Source organism: Berghia stephanieae, chromosome 3 (genome assembly GCF_034508935.2).
Source record: "Berghia stephanieae isolate SIO BIC M18660-M18661 chromosome 3, UCSD_Bste_1.3, whole genome shotgun sequence".
In the NCBI taxonomy this organism is placed as follows: Eukaryota; Metazoa; Mollusca; class Gastropoda; order Nudibranchia; family Aeolidiidae; genus Berghia; species Berghia stephanieae.
In genome coordinates, this window is record NC_088362.1 from 47,732,370 (window position 1) to 47,750,659 (window position 18,290).

An 18,290-nucleotide genomic window follows, 5' to 3' on the forward strand; every position below is an offset into this window, starting at 1 on the left:
TTTCCTCTTTGATTCTTAATAATTATCATTTTTTAAATCATCTAAATGATCAAAAAGGAGTTATCTATTATTCAATTAAATATAGTTTGAAAATGTATGAATACTTGTGGATTTAATTCACTTTAAAACATTTAATAGTCATACTCTGTAATAAAAACCTGGTTTCGGATCAAAACCAATTTCAGTCGCTTCCACGATAATACCTAGCTACATCGTCTTGGAACCTGATCCGCTTTTTTCATGAAACATTTTTTTGTTTCAACCAAACTTGTGGCATCTTTACGCGTGGCATTGTGATCTATATTGAGCGTCAAATTCAAACTGGCCCCGTGATTAACTGCCGATAACTTAATAACTGTTTGTCACATTGGTATAATTCACATACCACTGAAAAATTAAGAGAACTTCAGATATGATGTTCGAAATTGAGTAAGATACATACTATATGTTAACCAAATAGGGTACTGTGGCAGAAAAACATTGAAAATTTCGGGGAGTGCAAAAGTAAGCGTAAATGTACAAAATTGAAGAACGCGTAAATATTCTTACTATTTTTGTGTTTGTTGTGTTTTCCCTCCTAGCTTTTTGATTCTTGGTTCAAAACTAATTCATTTGAAAATGTCATCGGACAAGAATATACTTTGTAAATTCTCGTTATATTCGCGAAGTTTGAGAGTTTTTGACAAGATGAGGGTCATTTAAATCGATCGATATTCGAAGGACGTTTTCTGGCCAAATCTTTAAATAATATGTTTGTTTTGTTTTTGTTTTTCCAGAGTACAGCTGATTAGCTCTTATATCGGCCCATACCACAACGGACCCGAGGCCAGAGAGACTCAATTTGCAGTGTAACGATTACCGGCACGACATCATATTATTCTTTGTCTTCCATCGGCAAACTAAAGCTTAAGGCTACTTTCGTCAGAAAAAAAGAACACTGTCCCATTGGGGCTGAAACAACATTCGTGTTCAATAGGCCATTGAAACCTTGCACTCGTGTAGTGTTCCTTGGGTAAAATTCTAACGCATGGTCAATCTTGCCTCTGTGTCTTCTTCTCACATTTGATAATGAAATCTGTAGTTAATTTCAGTATTTCTGACTGATGCAAAGGGCTGTCATCGTGATGTTGTATAATTGTCTATCATCGTCATCAGAAGTCCCTTTCTTCCCAAAACATGGGAGGTTAGAGACAGTACCATGATCGTAATATTATTTGCTTAGTATAATATTATTATTGACACTGGATTTGGAACAACGGTAGAGCATTGAAATATCTCTCGATGGAACACCAGCAGCACACACGCCAATCAGTTGACTTCTGACAACGCCGGAAATTCTCAGCATGACTAAAATACAGTTTGTAATAAGATGCTAGCTGAGTAAACTGGATGTTTTCAGATTAAAATGTGTTCTTTATATTATCGTTATGTTATCCAGCATTACGTCACCTTTTCTTCCCAATAGGGATGTACTGTGCTCAATGGAATGCACGTAATAACCGACGCCCTTATGATCCAAGCAATGTCAAATTTTCATTCATATTTTGAGCTTTCGAATTTTTTCTTTTGCTCTCTTTTGTAGCTTTGATAAAAAACGAAAATCTTTGTTATTGTTAATCTTGTAGATCCCGATACACTTAGTGAATAATTTATTGGCTTTCGCATAAATGTAGGCATTTTTAAGTATCACACTTTGTTATGACGCTATATATGCGGTTTAGTTTTGGTCAGTTTATATTGACGCTCAGTATAGCTGTATACTGTATAATGGTCAACTTCAGATCTATAGGCCCATCGATCGAGCAAGCGCCAAAGTTGAGTACTCGGACAAGGAGTTTTAATTCACTTTTTCTCACCATTCACAATAGCAAAATTAGTACCGTGCCGGTAATGATGCCGGTAATAGTGAAATAACTGTCTCGACGTACAGGTATCATCTCTGGTCTTATATACTAACCAAAACACTGGTTCCAATCCCATTGGAAGTGTAAAAGCCATTCTTTCGGAGGACTGAATGCATACCTTGTGTAAATGATCTTCTGGTTTTGAAAGTGATGGCATTTTATTTTCTTAGTCGAATTACATACTGTCGTCAATAAAAAGCATCCATGCTCGCTCTCTTTCGTCACGTAATCCTTAGAACCTGTCTGTAATACAGCTTGCAACTGAAATAGTTATGCCACCTTATGATTCAATGTGTAACCTCTTCATTATTAGGGGCTACTACTACTACTACTACTACTACTACTACTACTACTACTACTACTACTACTACTACTACTACTACTACTAATACTAATACTACTACTACTACTACTACCACCACCACTTCTTCTTCTACTACTACTACTATTACAACAACAACAACAACAACTACTACTACTACTACTACTACTACTACTACTACTACTACTACTACTACTACTACTACCACCACCACTACTACTGTTACTACTACTAGTACTACTACCACCACACTACTACTACTACTACTACTACTACTACTACTACTACTAATACTACTACTACTTCTACTACTACTACTACTACTACTACTACTACTACTACTACTACTACTACTACTACTACTACTTCTACGACGACGTCGACCACAAGAAATACGTAATATCTCAACTGGTGTGTTACAACAAACACTAAATGGCATGCCACCGCCTCTAAGGACCCCATCACGATCAACAGCCATTAAGTAACCGGTATCAACCGCTATCAAATGGCCACTTCCTATGATTATGCCACTGATTAGGACTTGCATCGTCTTTATCAATGGGTGGAGGCTGTGTTGGTCCTGAAGTATTCGCTGATTGAAGAAACTTACCTCTGATTTGCATTGAAAGACGGGCTGTTTTCACAACACACAAGGAAATTACACAAGATGTGTTTAACAACACACAAGGAAATTACACAAGATATGAAATGGGTAATGTGAGTTTAACAAAACACAAGGAAATTACAAAAGATGTGAAATGGGTAATGTGAGTTTAACAAAACACAAGGAAATTACAAAAGATGTGAAATGGATATGTGTGATGAATACATTAAATCTGCTACTAATGGATTGTTTGGACCTTAAAAACTCAACGAAAAATATTATTACGTCTAATCTTGAATTTTATTATTTCTAAATTTGCATTCTGTAAATGTTTCCTTTCTGACACTTAATGGATCCAGACATCGGGGTACAAAGTAATGAAAAATACCCAGGCAATTAGAAATCGTTTCAGAAAATATACATAATAAAACTTGTAAGCGCATAGAGCATGGAGAAAGCGGTGAATGAGAATACGATTAACTTTTAGCGACACAATCGTATTGAAAAAATAATATCAGGGAATTTTGGTCGGGGTAGGTGACTGGAAAATAAATGATAATGATCGCAGAATCTTTTGTCCCGAGGATATTGGGGAAGACAATTTAAACACATTATCAAGTTTCATTCGACCCAGCTATGGCCAAATGCAGTAACATTTTTTGTTAAAATTGCTGAAAGGATGCCTTGTATAATATCAAATAAAAATTTAGTTTCGTTTTTCCTACTGGGAGAATAAATAAGCACGGTGTACTTTAAAAGCAATTAAAGCCTCCAAAATACGCAATATAATATTTGTCTATATTAGAGATCAATTGCCCAGTGGATAAATTTTATAAAGTATCACTGACACGTCATTGACCAGTATTGGTGACGTCATGAATTGACTTTAACGCAGGATCTGAACGAACTCTCCGTGCAATATAAGTTGGATGCTCTACCTGTAGTAGAGCACCCTTCACAATCTATAAGGGTGAAAAAGTAAACATTGAAAGGTGGTAGTTAGGCTGACCCGCCCTTTGATATCATCAACACTGCTAGATCTTGTCCTATCTCTCCCAGACCGTATATAAATAAGATGAGGTCAGTGGCTGCCACTTGCTGCCCTTATCTCTACCCTCATAGATCGGATTTTCGTGTCCATTTTTTCTTGTAAACTACCAAAGGTAGGTATTTATTCGGTGGTCACTTACTAACATACAGACTATAGAACGTGAAAAAGTGGGATTCCCTTACTGGTGCAAGAAAAAAATCTGAAAAGGTGTGAATGTTTACCGTGCCAGGCAAGGCAGAGAGCTTTTCAAGAAAGCAAAGGAGAAGAAGAAAAAATAATCCCTAAAAATCATATTTCCTGATTCGCTGCCATTACACTACATAAATGATCAGGAGAAATCAAAGTTTTGATACCCAATATAGATATGCCGATTTTGAGTTTTTTCATGTGCGGCTATGTGGTCAAGTGGTATGACACTCGTTTCGGATCGGAAGGTCCTGGGTTCGAGCCTCGCGCTCGGCGCATAGTTGAGTCCTTGGAAAAGGCTCTTTACTCACATACATCATAAAATTTAAAGAACACGAACAGTGTGTTGTAGAGCATATTTTGCTAACGAAATTAGACCGTCTATGTATCGTAAAAACTTACTGCTATTGTATTTGAGTGATAAAAAATCTACTTTTGTGTTAGTTGTGTGAGAAGTTTTGGGGAAACTCCTGAAAATGGCTGGTAAGGAGAGAACTTCGGCTCAAATGGACCTTATAGCTCTGAAGGGTTACTTTACTTTTTGTCTGTTATTGTCACATTTACACCTTTTCATGTTCTATTTGTAACCCGTCGACATAAAACAGTATTATGTATGGATGAACCAGATGCGACGTGCACTTATTTGCAGGTCTGATAACCCAATTCATTATGGAGTCATTGTAATTGAAATCTAAAAAAAAATGACGCAAAATATTGTCCATTTCAACAATATTAAACTAGGCCCATAATGTCAGACCTGCATATTTGTACACATCGACCTGATGCTAAAAAGTCAAATTAGAGTTTCATCGATCAAAAATATGAAATATTGTTGCGATTTTTTTTTATTCACTCTAAAATACTATTATTCATAATCATGAAAATTACATATATATGATATGTGTTCAAGTTTTAGCATTTTCATTACCCCGACATAATACCTTTTAAAGGCGATGGGTCACCACTGGTAGGTATATCAAATTGAGAAATTAGGGATCATGCACTGGTCTAGGATAAAGATCTGAACAAGTATGTAGGAAACGGTGCCAGACAACGCAGGAAAGAAAAATACAAGAAAAAAAAAAACATCCCAAAGTAATCAGAAGGTCTGAGGTTTGATCCCTAGTCGAGGTAGACTGATTTTTTGGGATAGTTTTTTTCTATAGTATTCTTCTTTCTTGGTTTGTCTGATAACTTTTCATACACACTTGTTCAAATGGTAGTTTATTCAAACCCGCCAAGTCGTATCCATAATTAGTCTGCTTAATGTTGTAAAATTGAGTGACTCGTTATCTTTATTGCAAAATGTCATTGTCTGTGTCACATAAATCTACAATGCTACCATTTATTTTGTGTATGTGACGAGTCAGTTGTAAGTTACTAGTAAGTTACAAGTGCCAGAAATCTATTCTCTAAAAAAATAGGATTGGGTGTCAAAATTGTTCCTTACAACCTTTGTTAAATTTTTTGCCAAGGGACACAGAAATACTAGCAAATCTAAAATTAAACCTATTTTTCACAGATTGATGTAAGATTATTTAGAAAATCTGTTTCCAGATTAATTTGAGCACCCACGCACCTTAATTAAATTTCGGCCGATTATTCTGTTTTTGGTCGTCATTTGGCTCAAAATATTCGTCTCCATCTATGTTAATTTCAACAATAGTATGATAATTAAAGTCGATGAGCACATGTTTGTAATAGCCTTTATTTCTCCGCAAATGTCGTGGATTCTCCGCTAGTTTTTTTTTTTTTTTTGCAGATTAAGATAAGGAGTCGCTAGATTTTTCGACTTTCTGTACACCAGTTGAGGACATGCCTAGGTGAATTAACTGTGTGCGGCTATGTGGTCTAGTGGTGTGGCCTCGCTCGGCGCACAGTTGAGCTCTTGGAAAAGGCTCTTTACTCACATTCTCTAAACGTATTCAGGTGTAAAATGAGTACCTGGCCGTTAACAGCGTTGTCTCTGTCCGAAAAAAAGGTAATATTGCCTTACAGGCGTCATGTCCCGTCACACATGTTAAGTGTTGCTGTTGGCCAGGGAACCCTTGTAAAGCGCTTAGAGCACGTTTAGTGGATGCTCTATATAGATGCTCTAGATAGTTTGTTTTATTTTCTAAAATTAAATGTTACCGCTATCTGTTATGTATCTGTCAAATTGGCTTCTAAACAGTAGCTGGTAAAAAGTAATAAAAAGCTATTGATTACAACTCACAATTAATTTTTTCCCCCGGTGATATTCGTCTTCTTTTATGAGGAATGTTTATGGTTAGCATCAGGATTTTAGTTAACGAAGGCTACGGTCAAGTTACATAAAAATGCTTTCACAAAATTTAATTAGAGAGCCAACCCATCCGACTAATAGGCATGTACCGAGGATGGTTATACTCGTTAACCATATTTTTTCAGTTTGATATTATATGATTTGATATTCAATGAGTGACAAAAGGGAACAAAAGTATGATGTCAAATACTGGTTCATATTTCACTGGAAGTGTAAAACCACTCAAACCTCGGACTTCACGAAGTCTAAGGCTTAATAAGAGTTTTTTGCCAAGATGATGGTCATTTAAATAGATCGATATTTGAAGGACTTATTTTCTAGTCAATTTTTAAAAAATAGCTTAGACTACGTATTTTTCTAAAGTACGTCAATTAACTATTATTCTGACACATTTCCTAGTTCTATGACAGATTTAAAGCTGATATTAACAAAAACATGAAGTAATTATTTTCAAATTTTCCTCAGCTCAGTCAATTGTCACAAGATGAATCAGATATTTTCCATCCTCATCCTCCTCCCTGCCGCTGGTAAGTAAGAAAATTCAATCACAAGACTTTATATTATTTTTACTTCATCTTTTTCAAAACATTGATGTCTTGGAACTGTTTTGATTTTCATATCTATTCGTTCTTATTGTTGATAATTGCAGGCTTTTTCGGTGACTAATCCAATACTATATTATATGCTTGGGCTGATTTTGTTTTAATCGATTGACGAGCATTTTGTAGTCTTGAAGTTTGATATAAAACAGCCTACTTATTATTTATATTTGTGAGCCGCTTTAAGAGTTCGCGTAAAGTGCAATTTATTGATTTATATATTCATCTACTTGTTTATGAATATATATATTTTTTAATTTATTCACTTAGTCTCTCTTTATGAGTTTATTCGTTTTCATTCTTGCGTACATTATAATTGACTATACATATACATTAAATATCATCCTCATCACCATCATCATCATCATCATCATCATCATCATCATCATCATCACCATCATCACCATTGTTATCATCATCATCATCATCATCATCATCATCATCATCATCATCATCATCATCACCACCACCACCACTATCTTCATCATCATCATCATCATCATCACCATTATTCTTCTTATTAATATTATCATCATAATCATCATCATCATCATCATCATCATCATCATCATCATCATCATCACCATCATCATCATCATCATCATCATCATCATCATCATCATCATCACCATGGCAAACAGTCTAGCAAGCTCCTCCAATCCCTCACTTCCTCCAATTCTCCACAAATCCCCAATCCATTCTAAACTCAGCCTTGTGCATGAACTGCACTGGGAAAACGGACGGTAACTACGAAATTGGATGCAGGTCCTATTCAATCTGTGCTGGGGGCCAGGGTAGCATTATCACTTGTGATATGGATATGGCATACAACCAGGACACGGGCAAGTGTGACGAGTAAGTATCTAGTGAGTTTATTTATTTATTTATTTATGTTTTAAAATGTTGTTGTTGTTGTTGTTGTTGTTGTTGTTGTTGTTGTTGTTGTTGTTGTTCTTCTTCTTCTTCTTCTTCTTAAGCGGTTGAGAAACAGAAAATAGAATTCTTTCTATTTATCCCATAGGGGAAATTTGTCTTTTGGGGCTTTTCCAAGGGAAGACTTGAATAACTCAGGCGTCAGCCGCAGTGCAGCGCCGCAAATTGAGCTAGGGCAAGGTGACTTGCTCAAGGCCATACAGCGCAGCGGCGGGTGATCGAACTCGGTACCTTTCGGGTACTACGCAAAAACCGTACCGCTGAGTCACGCAGCCCCTTCACGGCGCTTGTGACATATTTAGGTCATTTCAGCGCCAATAAAAAGGAAGAAAATGGAACAGTAAAAAAAGTTATAGATTTAAAATTAAAAGCAGACGAGGATATGTAAGACAAAGGGGAATGGTTCAAACTGGGAACAAATGTATATTCTACGATCACACTATCAATGTGCTTGTTTTGAGATCACCCAAAAGTCTCATCCAAACACAAGCACAGCTGTATTTTTTAACCGGTAAACTGCCGTACTCTGGAAAAACTCGTATTTTAAAAAATTGGCCAAAAAACTCGTCTTTCAAATATTGATCGTCTTGGTAAACATTCTCAAACCTGGGGCATAAATGGTAATGTTTCGGTGCAAGTAACATAAACATCATCAGCAGCAATGCAAAAGACAAGAGCAAATTTGCATACGTTTATTTCTGATTGTCGAAGAAGGAGTGTATTTTTTTGTGTCGATGGTTGAAAATATATAAAGTGCCTCATACCTTTTCTTTTTAAGCATCACAAGAATCCCTCCTCCATGTGGTGTTATGAAGAATTGCTCATCCTTGGCTGATGGTCACTACGCCGACACGGACAACAACTGCAAGTCCTACTACACCTGTGTTGGTGGCATTTTTGTAGGACACAATTTCTGCCCTTCAAGTGAGTAAAACCCTAGCAAGCGATAAAGATAAAGAAAGATAAAGATCTAAAAAAAAATAAGTGTGTGTGAAACAGTGCCTGACAAAGCAGAGAGAAAAATACAAAAAAAAAAAAAAAAAAAAAAAAAAAAAAATTCAAAAGATCAGCCTGCCTAGACTGTCACTTCAATATATATAACGAATTCCACCATTTGCTATATTCAATGCACTTCACAATATTTCATCTATTCTCAACGGATTTAGGAAATGTGGTAGCTCCGACTGCATTTGCATCTCCTATTTTCAGTGACATGCCTTCACGGTAGGCACGCATCTTTTACATTGATCCCATTCAGTTTTATCCCTCTTAGCCATGATTTTAAAAATGAAATTGTTGAACGTAGAACTAGTTTATATCTCTATGTTCCTCTGATTTCAAACTCCAAAATGATATCCATCTTCTTTTGGCGCCAAGTCTACAGTTCAAAGTATAGTAAAGTTAGAGTACACAAAGATCTATAGCTTTGGTTATGTTCAGGGGTGTGAAATAAGGTTTTAACCTTTTCCCTACCTGCCATTTTCAGTTTTCCCTTAAACTTCACACGCACCCTACACAAAAACAGATTTACTGCTTACTCAAACAGCAAAGCGACAATTATTCCTTACTTTTATATGACCCATTGTGTTAATCTGCATTTGTGTCGGAATGAATTGGGAGAGTTGAATTTAAAGTCGAAATGACCATAACAGAATGGTAAAACTTAAGGGTGTTTGGGCTAACCCACACCGGAGACTGACTCCGACGACCCGGCACCGCCGTCCTCTGCCGTCTTCCGGATAAAGACGTCAGGCACGGAGAAAATACTAAGAGTAAAGAGAAGAGCCGCTGGACCTACCCATACCAAGCACCCGACGTCCTCTGTCGTTTTTTATCGAGCTTGGTATGGGTAGGTCCAACAATCGTTTATCACGTGATGATTTGATTGGTCTTCTTTGTGATGCACGATACAAGCACTCATTCTGATAAAATTTGATGCACGGTATTGTCCCTTTTGGTAGATGAAAATCATTTTTAAAATGTTCTTTTTTACTTTGTAAATAAATAGAAGCTCTTTTTTTCTTTTCTATTTTTTCAGCTTTAGTCTTCAATGAAAAACTCCAGTCCTGCGACTGGCCAAAAATGACAGCGCCCCCATGTGGTACGATGTAATGTGTTAGGCGATGTATAGAGATTGTTGTACCCTAGGTTGTTTGTGACTGCCATCAACTGTCATATTATTATTATTCCAATATTTCTTTCATCTTGTGATAAATATACGTTTGAAATAAATCGTTGAGATGCGTTTAATTTTGTTCCGGTTTTGATTGTGTGTCAGTTTTTCTCGATTTTTTCTTACAACTTTGGAGTTTGGTTGAATTCTATGTCAGAATGCTATGCTTCTCTTTTTGTGTAATATTTCTCATTATTGAATCATATCATTATGAAAACAGGCAAAACTGTCATGATGGAGGACATTATGATAAATAACATCAAAGTGTCAGAAATTTTGGATTATATTTAGATGAATTTTTGGACATGCAAACTCACATGTCGAAATTATGTCAAAATATCCACTATTCACTCAGAAACATTGGACACATGCGGAACCTTATCGATGATGACGCATGCAAAATGCTTGTTCACTCACTGATTACCTCTAGACTTGACTATTGCAACTCCCACCTCAACGGGTTGCCAAAAAGCTCGATTGCAAGATTGCAGCTCCTCCAAAACAATGCTGCTTGCATTGTTACCTAATCAAACAAGTCAGAGCACATCGCTCCAGTCTTTAATTTAGAAAAGGTTTACCGGTTTCTTGGATATCAATCCATAAAAAATAGTTATATAATTTTTAGATTTGCCAGTAAGGCTGTGTTCGTTGGCAAAAAAATAAACAATGACTGTGCGGAATAATTTTGACCTTCAACCCTATTTTTAAAAATAGAATTGATTTTATAAATATGTAAGTTCTCATTACCAACCATGAGTTAAGGTTGGCGATTGAAACAAATTGCATCCCATCAGTCCGTTTCAAAAATTTTTTTGGCACACCTCTTCCTTTCTTTCGCGTTAGTCAGATTCCTCTACAATACTTTGAACAACCTTATAATATTTGGCAATTAAAAGAGTAATCCTTGACCTTTTCAGAATTAGCTTTCGATTTGACAATTCCTACATTACAGAGAGATTGAATCAGACCGTAGCCATCGTTAACTTATAGCTTTATACTAAGACCCACTCAGGCCCATATGTTGACGTCATTTTTAGGTTTGATGACCGCCTAGTGAGTTGTCTTTAGCATTGGTCAAAGAAACAAGTGACACTGGTTCAACTGTTGAATACAACTCACGATTTGTTTTATTTTATGGCCAAAGGTACTTGTTTTTTTGGGTTTTTTTTTTTTTGCGTCATTTGTTTGTCAGTGTCAGGCCATAGCCATCGTTAACTTATAGCCTGACACTGACCAAAAAATGACGTCAAAAGAAAACAAATCGTGAGTTGTATTCAATAGTTCAACCAATGGGACCACTTGTTTCCATAAGCACTACTAACGACAACTCACTAGACGGTGCAAAAAATAAATAATGACGTCAAAAGACCAGTCCTTTTGGGTCTCATTGTCATTGTCAGGCTATAACTTAACGATGGCTACGGTCAGGCCATGAGTTGACGAAGGCCACGTTTAGACAGACGGGAGAGAAGTGATACTTGCTGACAAGACGTGTCAATTACTTCTCTGCCGTCTATCTGGATATTGATGCTACGCGCTTGGCTAGGAAACTCACAACATTGCCATCCTGAAATATAAGGGACCAACATACAAAGCTATAGATAGTTTGCACTTGGCGAAGAAGCTCACAACATTGCCATCCGGAAGTATAACAAAGCAACACACAAAACTATGTGTAACCTTAAACGTTTATAGTCTGGTTAATACAGTTTAGTGAGAATTACTTATAAACGAGGATGGCAAAAAAAACAATAACAAAGGCCGGAGTGACGTCAAATGGACGTCCCTCACTTCTTTGTTATTGTTTTTAGCCAGCCATTTTACGAAAAGTTCTCATAAATTACATTAATCAGGCTATAAACGTTTATGCTACCCATTGTTTTGTGTGCTGGTACGTTATAGATAGTTCGAAGATGACGTCACTCAGGTCTTTGTTATTGTTTTTTGCCATCCGCGTTTATTAGTAATGCTCACTGAACTGTAATTACCAGCCTATAAACGTTCATGGATACACACAGTTTTGTGTGTTGGTCCGTTATACTTCCGGATGGCAATGTTATGAGCTTCTTATACAAGCGCATACTATCTATATCCGACTGGCGGATGTTATGAGTTTTTTTATCTAAGCGCATAGCACCACTTGAATGATAATTTAATGTTGTTCATTGTTTTTGTTATTGGCTTAAACGTTCCCTATTTGATCGTTTGTTATTATATGAAGCTGTTATATGGTATTTATTTTTACTATAACTTTTCCCTGTTCTATATGAAAACGGACAAGCCTATAGTGATAGCAAGATAAATAATGTGAGAAGTCAAGAGTTTACTTTTAATTTTTTTTTAAATAATCAGCATCTCGGCTTAAAGGAATAATTTGAGGGTATCAAAACGAAAACATGTCAAATTAATGGCGGGTTGATTCATTTTTCTAAAGGTCACTTTTGTGTGGAGCTGCTGTTTGAACAGCAAACTTAGTCTAGCCAGAAAACTAACAAATTACCCACCGGAAGATTTGTAAATCATATTATAAAAAGGTATAAAAAGTTGACATGAAGTATCAGTTTATTTATGAGTATTTGCGTCTCTCTCTCTCTCTCTCTCTCTCTCTCTCTCTCTCTCTCTCTCTCTCTCTCTCTCTCTCTCTCTCTCTCTCTCTCTCTCTCTCTCTCTCTCTCAGGGGGCACCTGTGTGTGTTTGTTCGTGAATGTGTTTATCAAACTATGTTATGGTTATTACACCACCACCATCATCATCATCATCATCATCATCATCATCATCAACAACAACATCATCATCGTCGTCATCATCATCATCATCATCATCATCATCATCATCATCATCACCGTAACGATGATGATGATGATGATGATGATGATGATGATGATAATAATAATAATAATAATAATGATAATGATAATAATAATAATAATAATAATAATAATAATAATAATAATAATAATAATAATAATAATAATAATAATAATAATAATAATGAAGCGACACAGCTGCAGGATTTTTCCTTGTTTCAAATATGGCTTGGCTGATCGCAGACCAACAAAACTCCTTCAGTACATGCGATCGATAAATTCAAAACCTGTCACTTTATTCCGCGCTCTTTTCATCAGTCATAACTACCTCCAGAAGTCAGGCGTATTTTGGCTCAAATGAACGGCGCCAATCTAGATGATATAGCCAAAACAGCCGACCACATTATTGAAGTAGACAAGATTAACTCCGCTTATGTTTTATTCGCACCTTACCAGGACACAGATGTTGGTACAGAAGGGTCGAAAGAGGTCAGGAAGACAGAGGTGAATGTATTTAAAGGACCTAAACATCGCATGCCAAAGAGTGCACAACAACCCTCGAACTCCAGTTTCATCCTAGGTCGTTACCATTCAAAATTTAGCTACCAAGCTCGAAGTCGAAGATGTCCACGGCCAACCCTGCACGAGAGCACCGTCAAGCACACAGGAAAACGACGAAGACCCCCCGACCGTAAATTCGATTAATGCAGGCACAATTTCGGTGCACGATTTACATTTTGGAAAATATTTTCTTGTCGGTAACGGTGCTGAAGAATCTGTCTACCCCACCATGACCATGGACAAGAAAGAGGTCTTAATATTGTTCATGCAAATGGATCGATCATCCAGACCTACTGGAAAGAGAAATATTGGACTTTGCGTTATTTCCATTACCCAAATAAATAAATAACTTTGAAGCATTTGACAGGTCTTGTCCTCAATAGCGTCTTGCAATGCAAACAAATAGAGGTGTTTGCTTGATAACTAAGCACTTGTGCGAAATGGAACGGGATATCAAACAAAGCATAAAATTTGGTACATAAAAAATGCAAGCAGAATAAAAATAGATGTCAATATGATCGTGGCTTGAGATTTTCTTCCCAATGAATAACAATCTCTGCAATACCGGCACACAGAAATGGCATGAAATGTATCAGAGTATTTGAAATTAATTCAATGAGGCGGTGAAAATCATAACCCAGAAGTATGAAAAATGAACAGTGATCCATTTGAAAGGTAATAAATAATAATTTGAAATCGAATGTAAGATTCAAGTTAATATACGAAAAAAGATAAAGTGGACGTTTCGGGTTTCCCCTTTATCAACAAAAGAGGATGAATGAAACACTACAGACGAATGAAATAATGTGGTAGTGGCGTTGTTAAGATGAATAAACAAAAACATTGATGGGCGGGAAATAGAATGCTCTTTAGTCCATTTTATCTGTTTTCGTACATTACTTTGAAGCTTACATTCAATTTCACATTGTTATTTATTTCTTCGAGCTTCGAGCAGCAACATTTACATTTGAAATGTACTGCATGATATGAAAGATTGGAAAATAAAATGTCAGTCTCCGATAATAAAGAAATAGGCAAATTGATCCAAGGATCATAAACACAAAATGCTGATTTTCACAATGTATATCTATCTACTCCAACGATGAAGGAAATACACCATAAACCTTAGAAATTAAAGATATAAGGACGACGACAGAAGCAGTATATCATTGAGTGTTTATGAAAGACGCTCTTTTTTGTACGACTATTAAACATAACATTTGAACGGAAAATTAAAAATTGCCATTATAATTATAGACATCAGTTCTCACAACATCCAATTATTGCTTTGTATTAGTTAACCAGTGAGTCAACTGATCACTCAAAATATTGATTTATAAAGTCAAGTCATTGCATTAATCAAAATTGGATGACAACTCCTCATAATGTCTCTAAGACAATTTTACAAGTCTGCTACTAAATGGACTCGGTGTTTTCGTATCACGACAAGACAGCAGTTCAAAACTGTCCGCACAGGTAATGGAAATATCGCAAACTCAAGAAACAGTCACCACGTCCAAGCAAAGTCACGTCTTACGGGGCATTTAACTTCTTTCATTTCTTCTATAAAGTGTTCAAAACATTCCCTGACTTTTTGTCTCGGGGTCGGAATAATAGGAACATTTAGTTATAGTTTACTTTCATATCATGTTCAAACGTTACCACTATCACACCTCATAGATTTTGAAACCATATCAAATACAATAGTCAAACCGATCCACGCGAAATGGTTTCTATCAAAGCATAATTTCATTGCCGATGTTGTGGACAAAACGGGACCTGCCGTCGTTTACGTGGAGGTGAAAGGACAGCATCCAGACAGCGGCAATCGTATTACTTTGTCAAACGGATCTGGGTTCCTCGTTAGACCAAATGGCATCATACTGACCAGTGCCCACGTGGTGACCAACAAGTCCAACGTTTTGGTCAAACTTCATAACGGGGATGTTCACAAGGGGTTGGTCACCGCTATCGACCCCGTGTATGACCTCGCCACCGTCAAGATTGAAACCGGTATTGATCTGCCAGTCATACCTCTAGAAAGCTCGGCGAATATTCGACCAGGTGAGTTTGTGATTGCTATGGGAAGCCCCCTATCACTATCCAAAACGGTGACGAGCGGTATCATCAGCAGCAGCCTTAGAGCAAGTAAGGAGATCGGCCTCGAGAATAGCAACATGCAATATATTCAAACAGACGCCGTTATCAACGCCGGAAATTCAGGTGGACCGCTCGTAAATTTGGATGGGAAAGCTATCGGTATCAACAACTTGAAAATAAAAAACGGGATTTCCTTCGCTATCCCAGCAGACTACGCGTTCGAATTTTTGAATGAAGCGGAAAGAATCATGGAGAAGGCGATCAACAATAAGAGGAGCAAACCCTCGTACATCGCAAACGGCAGGGAGTCGAGGACTAAAAGACGCTTCATGGGAATCACAATGTTGTCCTTGACCCCGAGTCTTATTGACGAACTTCAGGTAGGGAGAGCAAGTTTCCCTCCAGTTGACCACGGCGTTTTTGTGCACACTGTAATCGTGGGCTCCCCGGCCTACGACGGTGGGCTTCACGCAGGAGACATCATCACGGAGATAAACGGCAAGACGATCAATTCCACGGCAGATGTTTACACGTGCGTGGAAAAGGACACGAGACTGAAAATCAAAATTTTAAGAGGAAGAAAATATAATCGGGTTATCGAAGTTGTGACCGAGGAACTGTTCTAGCGGTTATAAACAGTTGTTATGGTCGGACTGCAGGATTAGCTACGTTTTACAAAACAAAAAAAAAAAAAATTGTGACGAGTGCCATAATCTGGTAGAAGACACCAAACGCTGAAAATTAAAAATTATAACATTTGAGCAAAGTTATTATGCGTTTATTGACTTACCTCACTCCATTCCTCTATGTTCCTATCGCCTTCTTGCGGCTATGTCGTCTTGAGGTATGACACTCGTCTTCGAATCGGAAGGTCTTGGGTTAGAGTCCCGCTCTGAGCGGTGCATGGTTGAGTCCTTGGAAAAGGCTCTTTACTCATGTCCCCTCACCGCACTCAGGTGTAAAATGAGTACCTGACCTTTAACAGTGTTGTCTCTGTCGGAAAAAATTGCAATATCGCCTTATCGGCGTCCTGCCTCGTCCTACATGTTAAAAATTAAAAAAAAATTAAAAAAATAAAAATAAAGTTCCCTTAATTCATCCCATAGGGAAAATTTGTCTTTGGGGTCTATTCCAAGGGAAGACTGGGATAACCCAAGCGTCAGCCGCAATGCAGCGCCGCAAATTGAGCTAGGGCTCACTCCAAATTAGCGTCATCATTAAACAGGTAAAAGACGTGAATTACACCAGTTAAGTGTTGCTGTTGGCTAGGACCCCTTGTAAAGCGCTTTGAGCACGTTTAGTGAGTATTGCGTTTTACAAAGCTCTAGTTTTTTGTCTGTTTTCCTTGTGGAGCATAGGGCCGCAACAATTGTCCATCTTTTTCTGTCTTTGGCTTGGGTCTTCATCCCCTGCGAGGTCAGATTTTGGCTTTGATTGATGCTTTTATTAACCCTATTTTCATGCTAAGATAGAAAGTCCTATTTCCAGGTTATAACAGGTTCAGAGACATTTGGTTTTCCCAGGCCAACACACACTACACACACACACGCACACACACACATATATATATATATATATATATATATATATATATATATATATATATATATATATATATATATATATATATATATATATATATATATATTTAATATAAATTCACTCACAACACAATAAGGTCATATCAGCGCCAGTAAAAAGAAAGAAAATGAGAGAGTAAAAAGTTCTAGAATTACACATAAAACATCCAAGAAAAGGTAAGGCAAATGGGAATTTGTTCAAATAGGAAATATGTGTAGATTCCAAGAGCACACTATCAAAGTTTGAGATCACCTAAAAGTCTCATCCAGACAAAGCACAGGTCCCAACTAATGTTTTTGTTTGTTTTTAAGTGTTTTACGGCGCTTGCAACACATTTAGGTTATATCAGCGCCAGTAAAAAGGAAGAAAATGGGATAGTAAAAAGTTCTAGAATTACAATTAAAGCACCCAAGAGAAAGGAAGACAAAGGGGAACTGGGAACAAATAGGGATCAGATGCAGATTCCAAGAGCAAACCATCAATTACTTAGTTTGAGATCACCTATAAGTCTCATCCGGACACAAGCACAAATTCCAACAAAGAGGAATACACTCAAATGCTTACATTATACATTAAAAATAACATACATAATAATACATAACAGAGAGATGATTTACAAGGAAAAAAATATCATCTCCCAAAACAATAACTATGCATTTGACTGTTTCCCTCCCAGCAAGGACTCAGGCCAGGGCCAGGACAAAACCAAGTAATCCCTTTCCAAGACAAAGACAGAAAGCAAGTTGGAAAACAGATATAGGGGATAGAAGACACAGCAAGTACCTCCCTGCCCACTATGGGAGGTCAGGAACCCCACCCAGGGGTCCCAACTAAGAGGGATACACTCAAATGTTTACAAATCATATATAAAATGTAAACAAAACATAATACAGTAAATAACAGAGAGATGATTTTTACAAGACAGAAAATCTCATCTCCCAAAACACTTAATCTTAACTATACAGTTGACTGTTTCCCTCCCAGCTAGGGTATCCGGCCAGGACGAAAACCAAGTAATCTCATTCCAAGAAAAAGACAGAAAGCATGTTTGAAAACAGATACAGGTTGATAGAACACACAGTAAGTGCCTCAATGCACACTGTGGGAGGTAAGAAACCCCACTCCCCACCCAGCACCTTTCATTTATCTTTAATGTTTTGTTGACAATGGGGAAGCGCAAAACAA

General features: G+C 37.1%; 2 protein-coding genes across 2 annotated transcripts; both read left to right on the forward strand.

The window, feature by feature from the left end:
- Positions 1-3,920: 3,920 nt before the first annotated feature.
- LOC144969560 (chitin-binding domain protein cbd-1-like) lies at positions 3,921-10,133 on the forward strand. The gene is made up of 5 exons (XM_078908702.1): positions 3,921-3,993; positions 6,817-6,878; positions 7,661-7,805; positions 8,662-8,807; positions 9,922-10,133. Exons 2-5 carry the CDS (start codon positions 6,836-6,838, stop codon positions 9,993-9,995), a joined length of 408 nt encoding a protein of 135 aa, XP_078764828.1. The 5' UTR covers positions 3,921-3,993; positions 6,817-6,835; the 3' UTR covers positions 9,996-10,133.
- A 4,532-nt stretch (positions 10,134-14,665) lies between these two features.
- On the forward strand, positions 14,666-16,373 carry LOC144969562 (serine protease HTRA2, mitochondrial-like). The gene has a single exon (XM_078908703.1). The coding sequence runs from the start codon at positions 14,810-14,812 to the stop codon at positions 16,148-16,150; it is 1,341 nt and encodes a 446-aa protein (XP_078764829.1). The 5' UTR covers positions 14,666-14,809; the 3' UTR covers positions 16,151-16,373.
- Positions 16,374-18,290: the final 1,917 nt, after the last annotated feature.

What these genes read in the sequence shown, in the direction of transcription:
- LOC144969560 (XM_078908702.1), top strand. Translation starts at nt 6,836, where the DNA reads ATGAATCAGATATTTTCCATCCTCATCCTCCTCCCTGCCGCTG. An exon ending in CATCCTCCTCCCTGCCGCTG is followed by an intron (nt 6,879 to 7,660) that starts GTAAGTAAGAAA and finishes TTCTAAACTCAG; the next exon opens with CCTTGTGCATGAACTGCACT. An exon ending in ACACAATTTCTGCCCTTCAA is followed by an intron (nt 8,808 to 9,921) that starts GTGAGTAAAACC and finishes CTATTTTTTCAG; the next exon opens with CTTTAGTCTTCAATGAAAAA.
- LOC144969562 (XM_078908703.1), top strand. Translation starts at nt 14,810, where the DNA reads ATGTCTCTAAGACAATTTTACAAGTCTGCTACTAAATGGACTCGGTGT.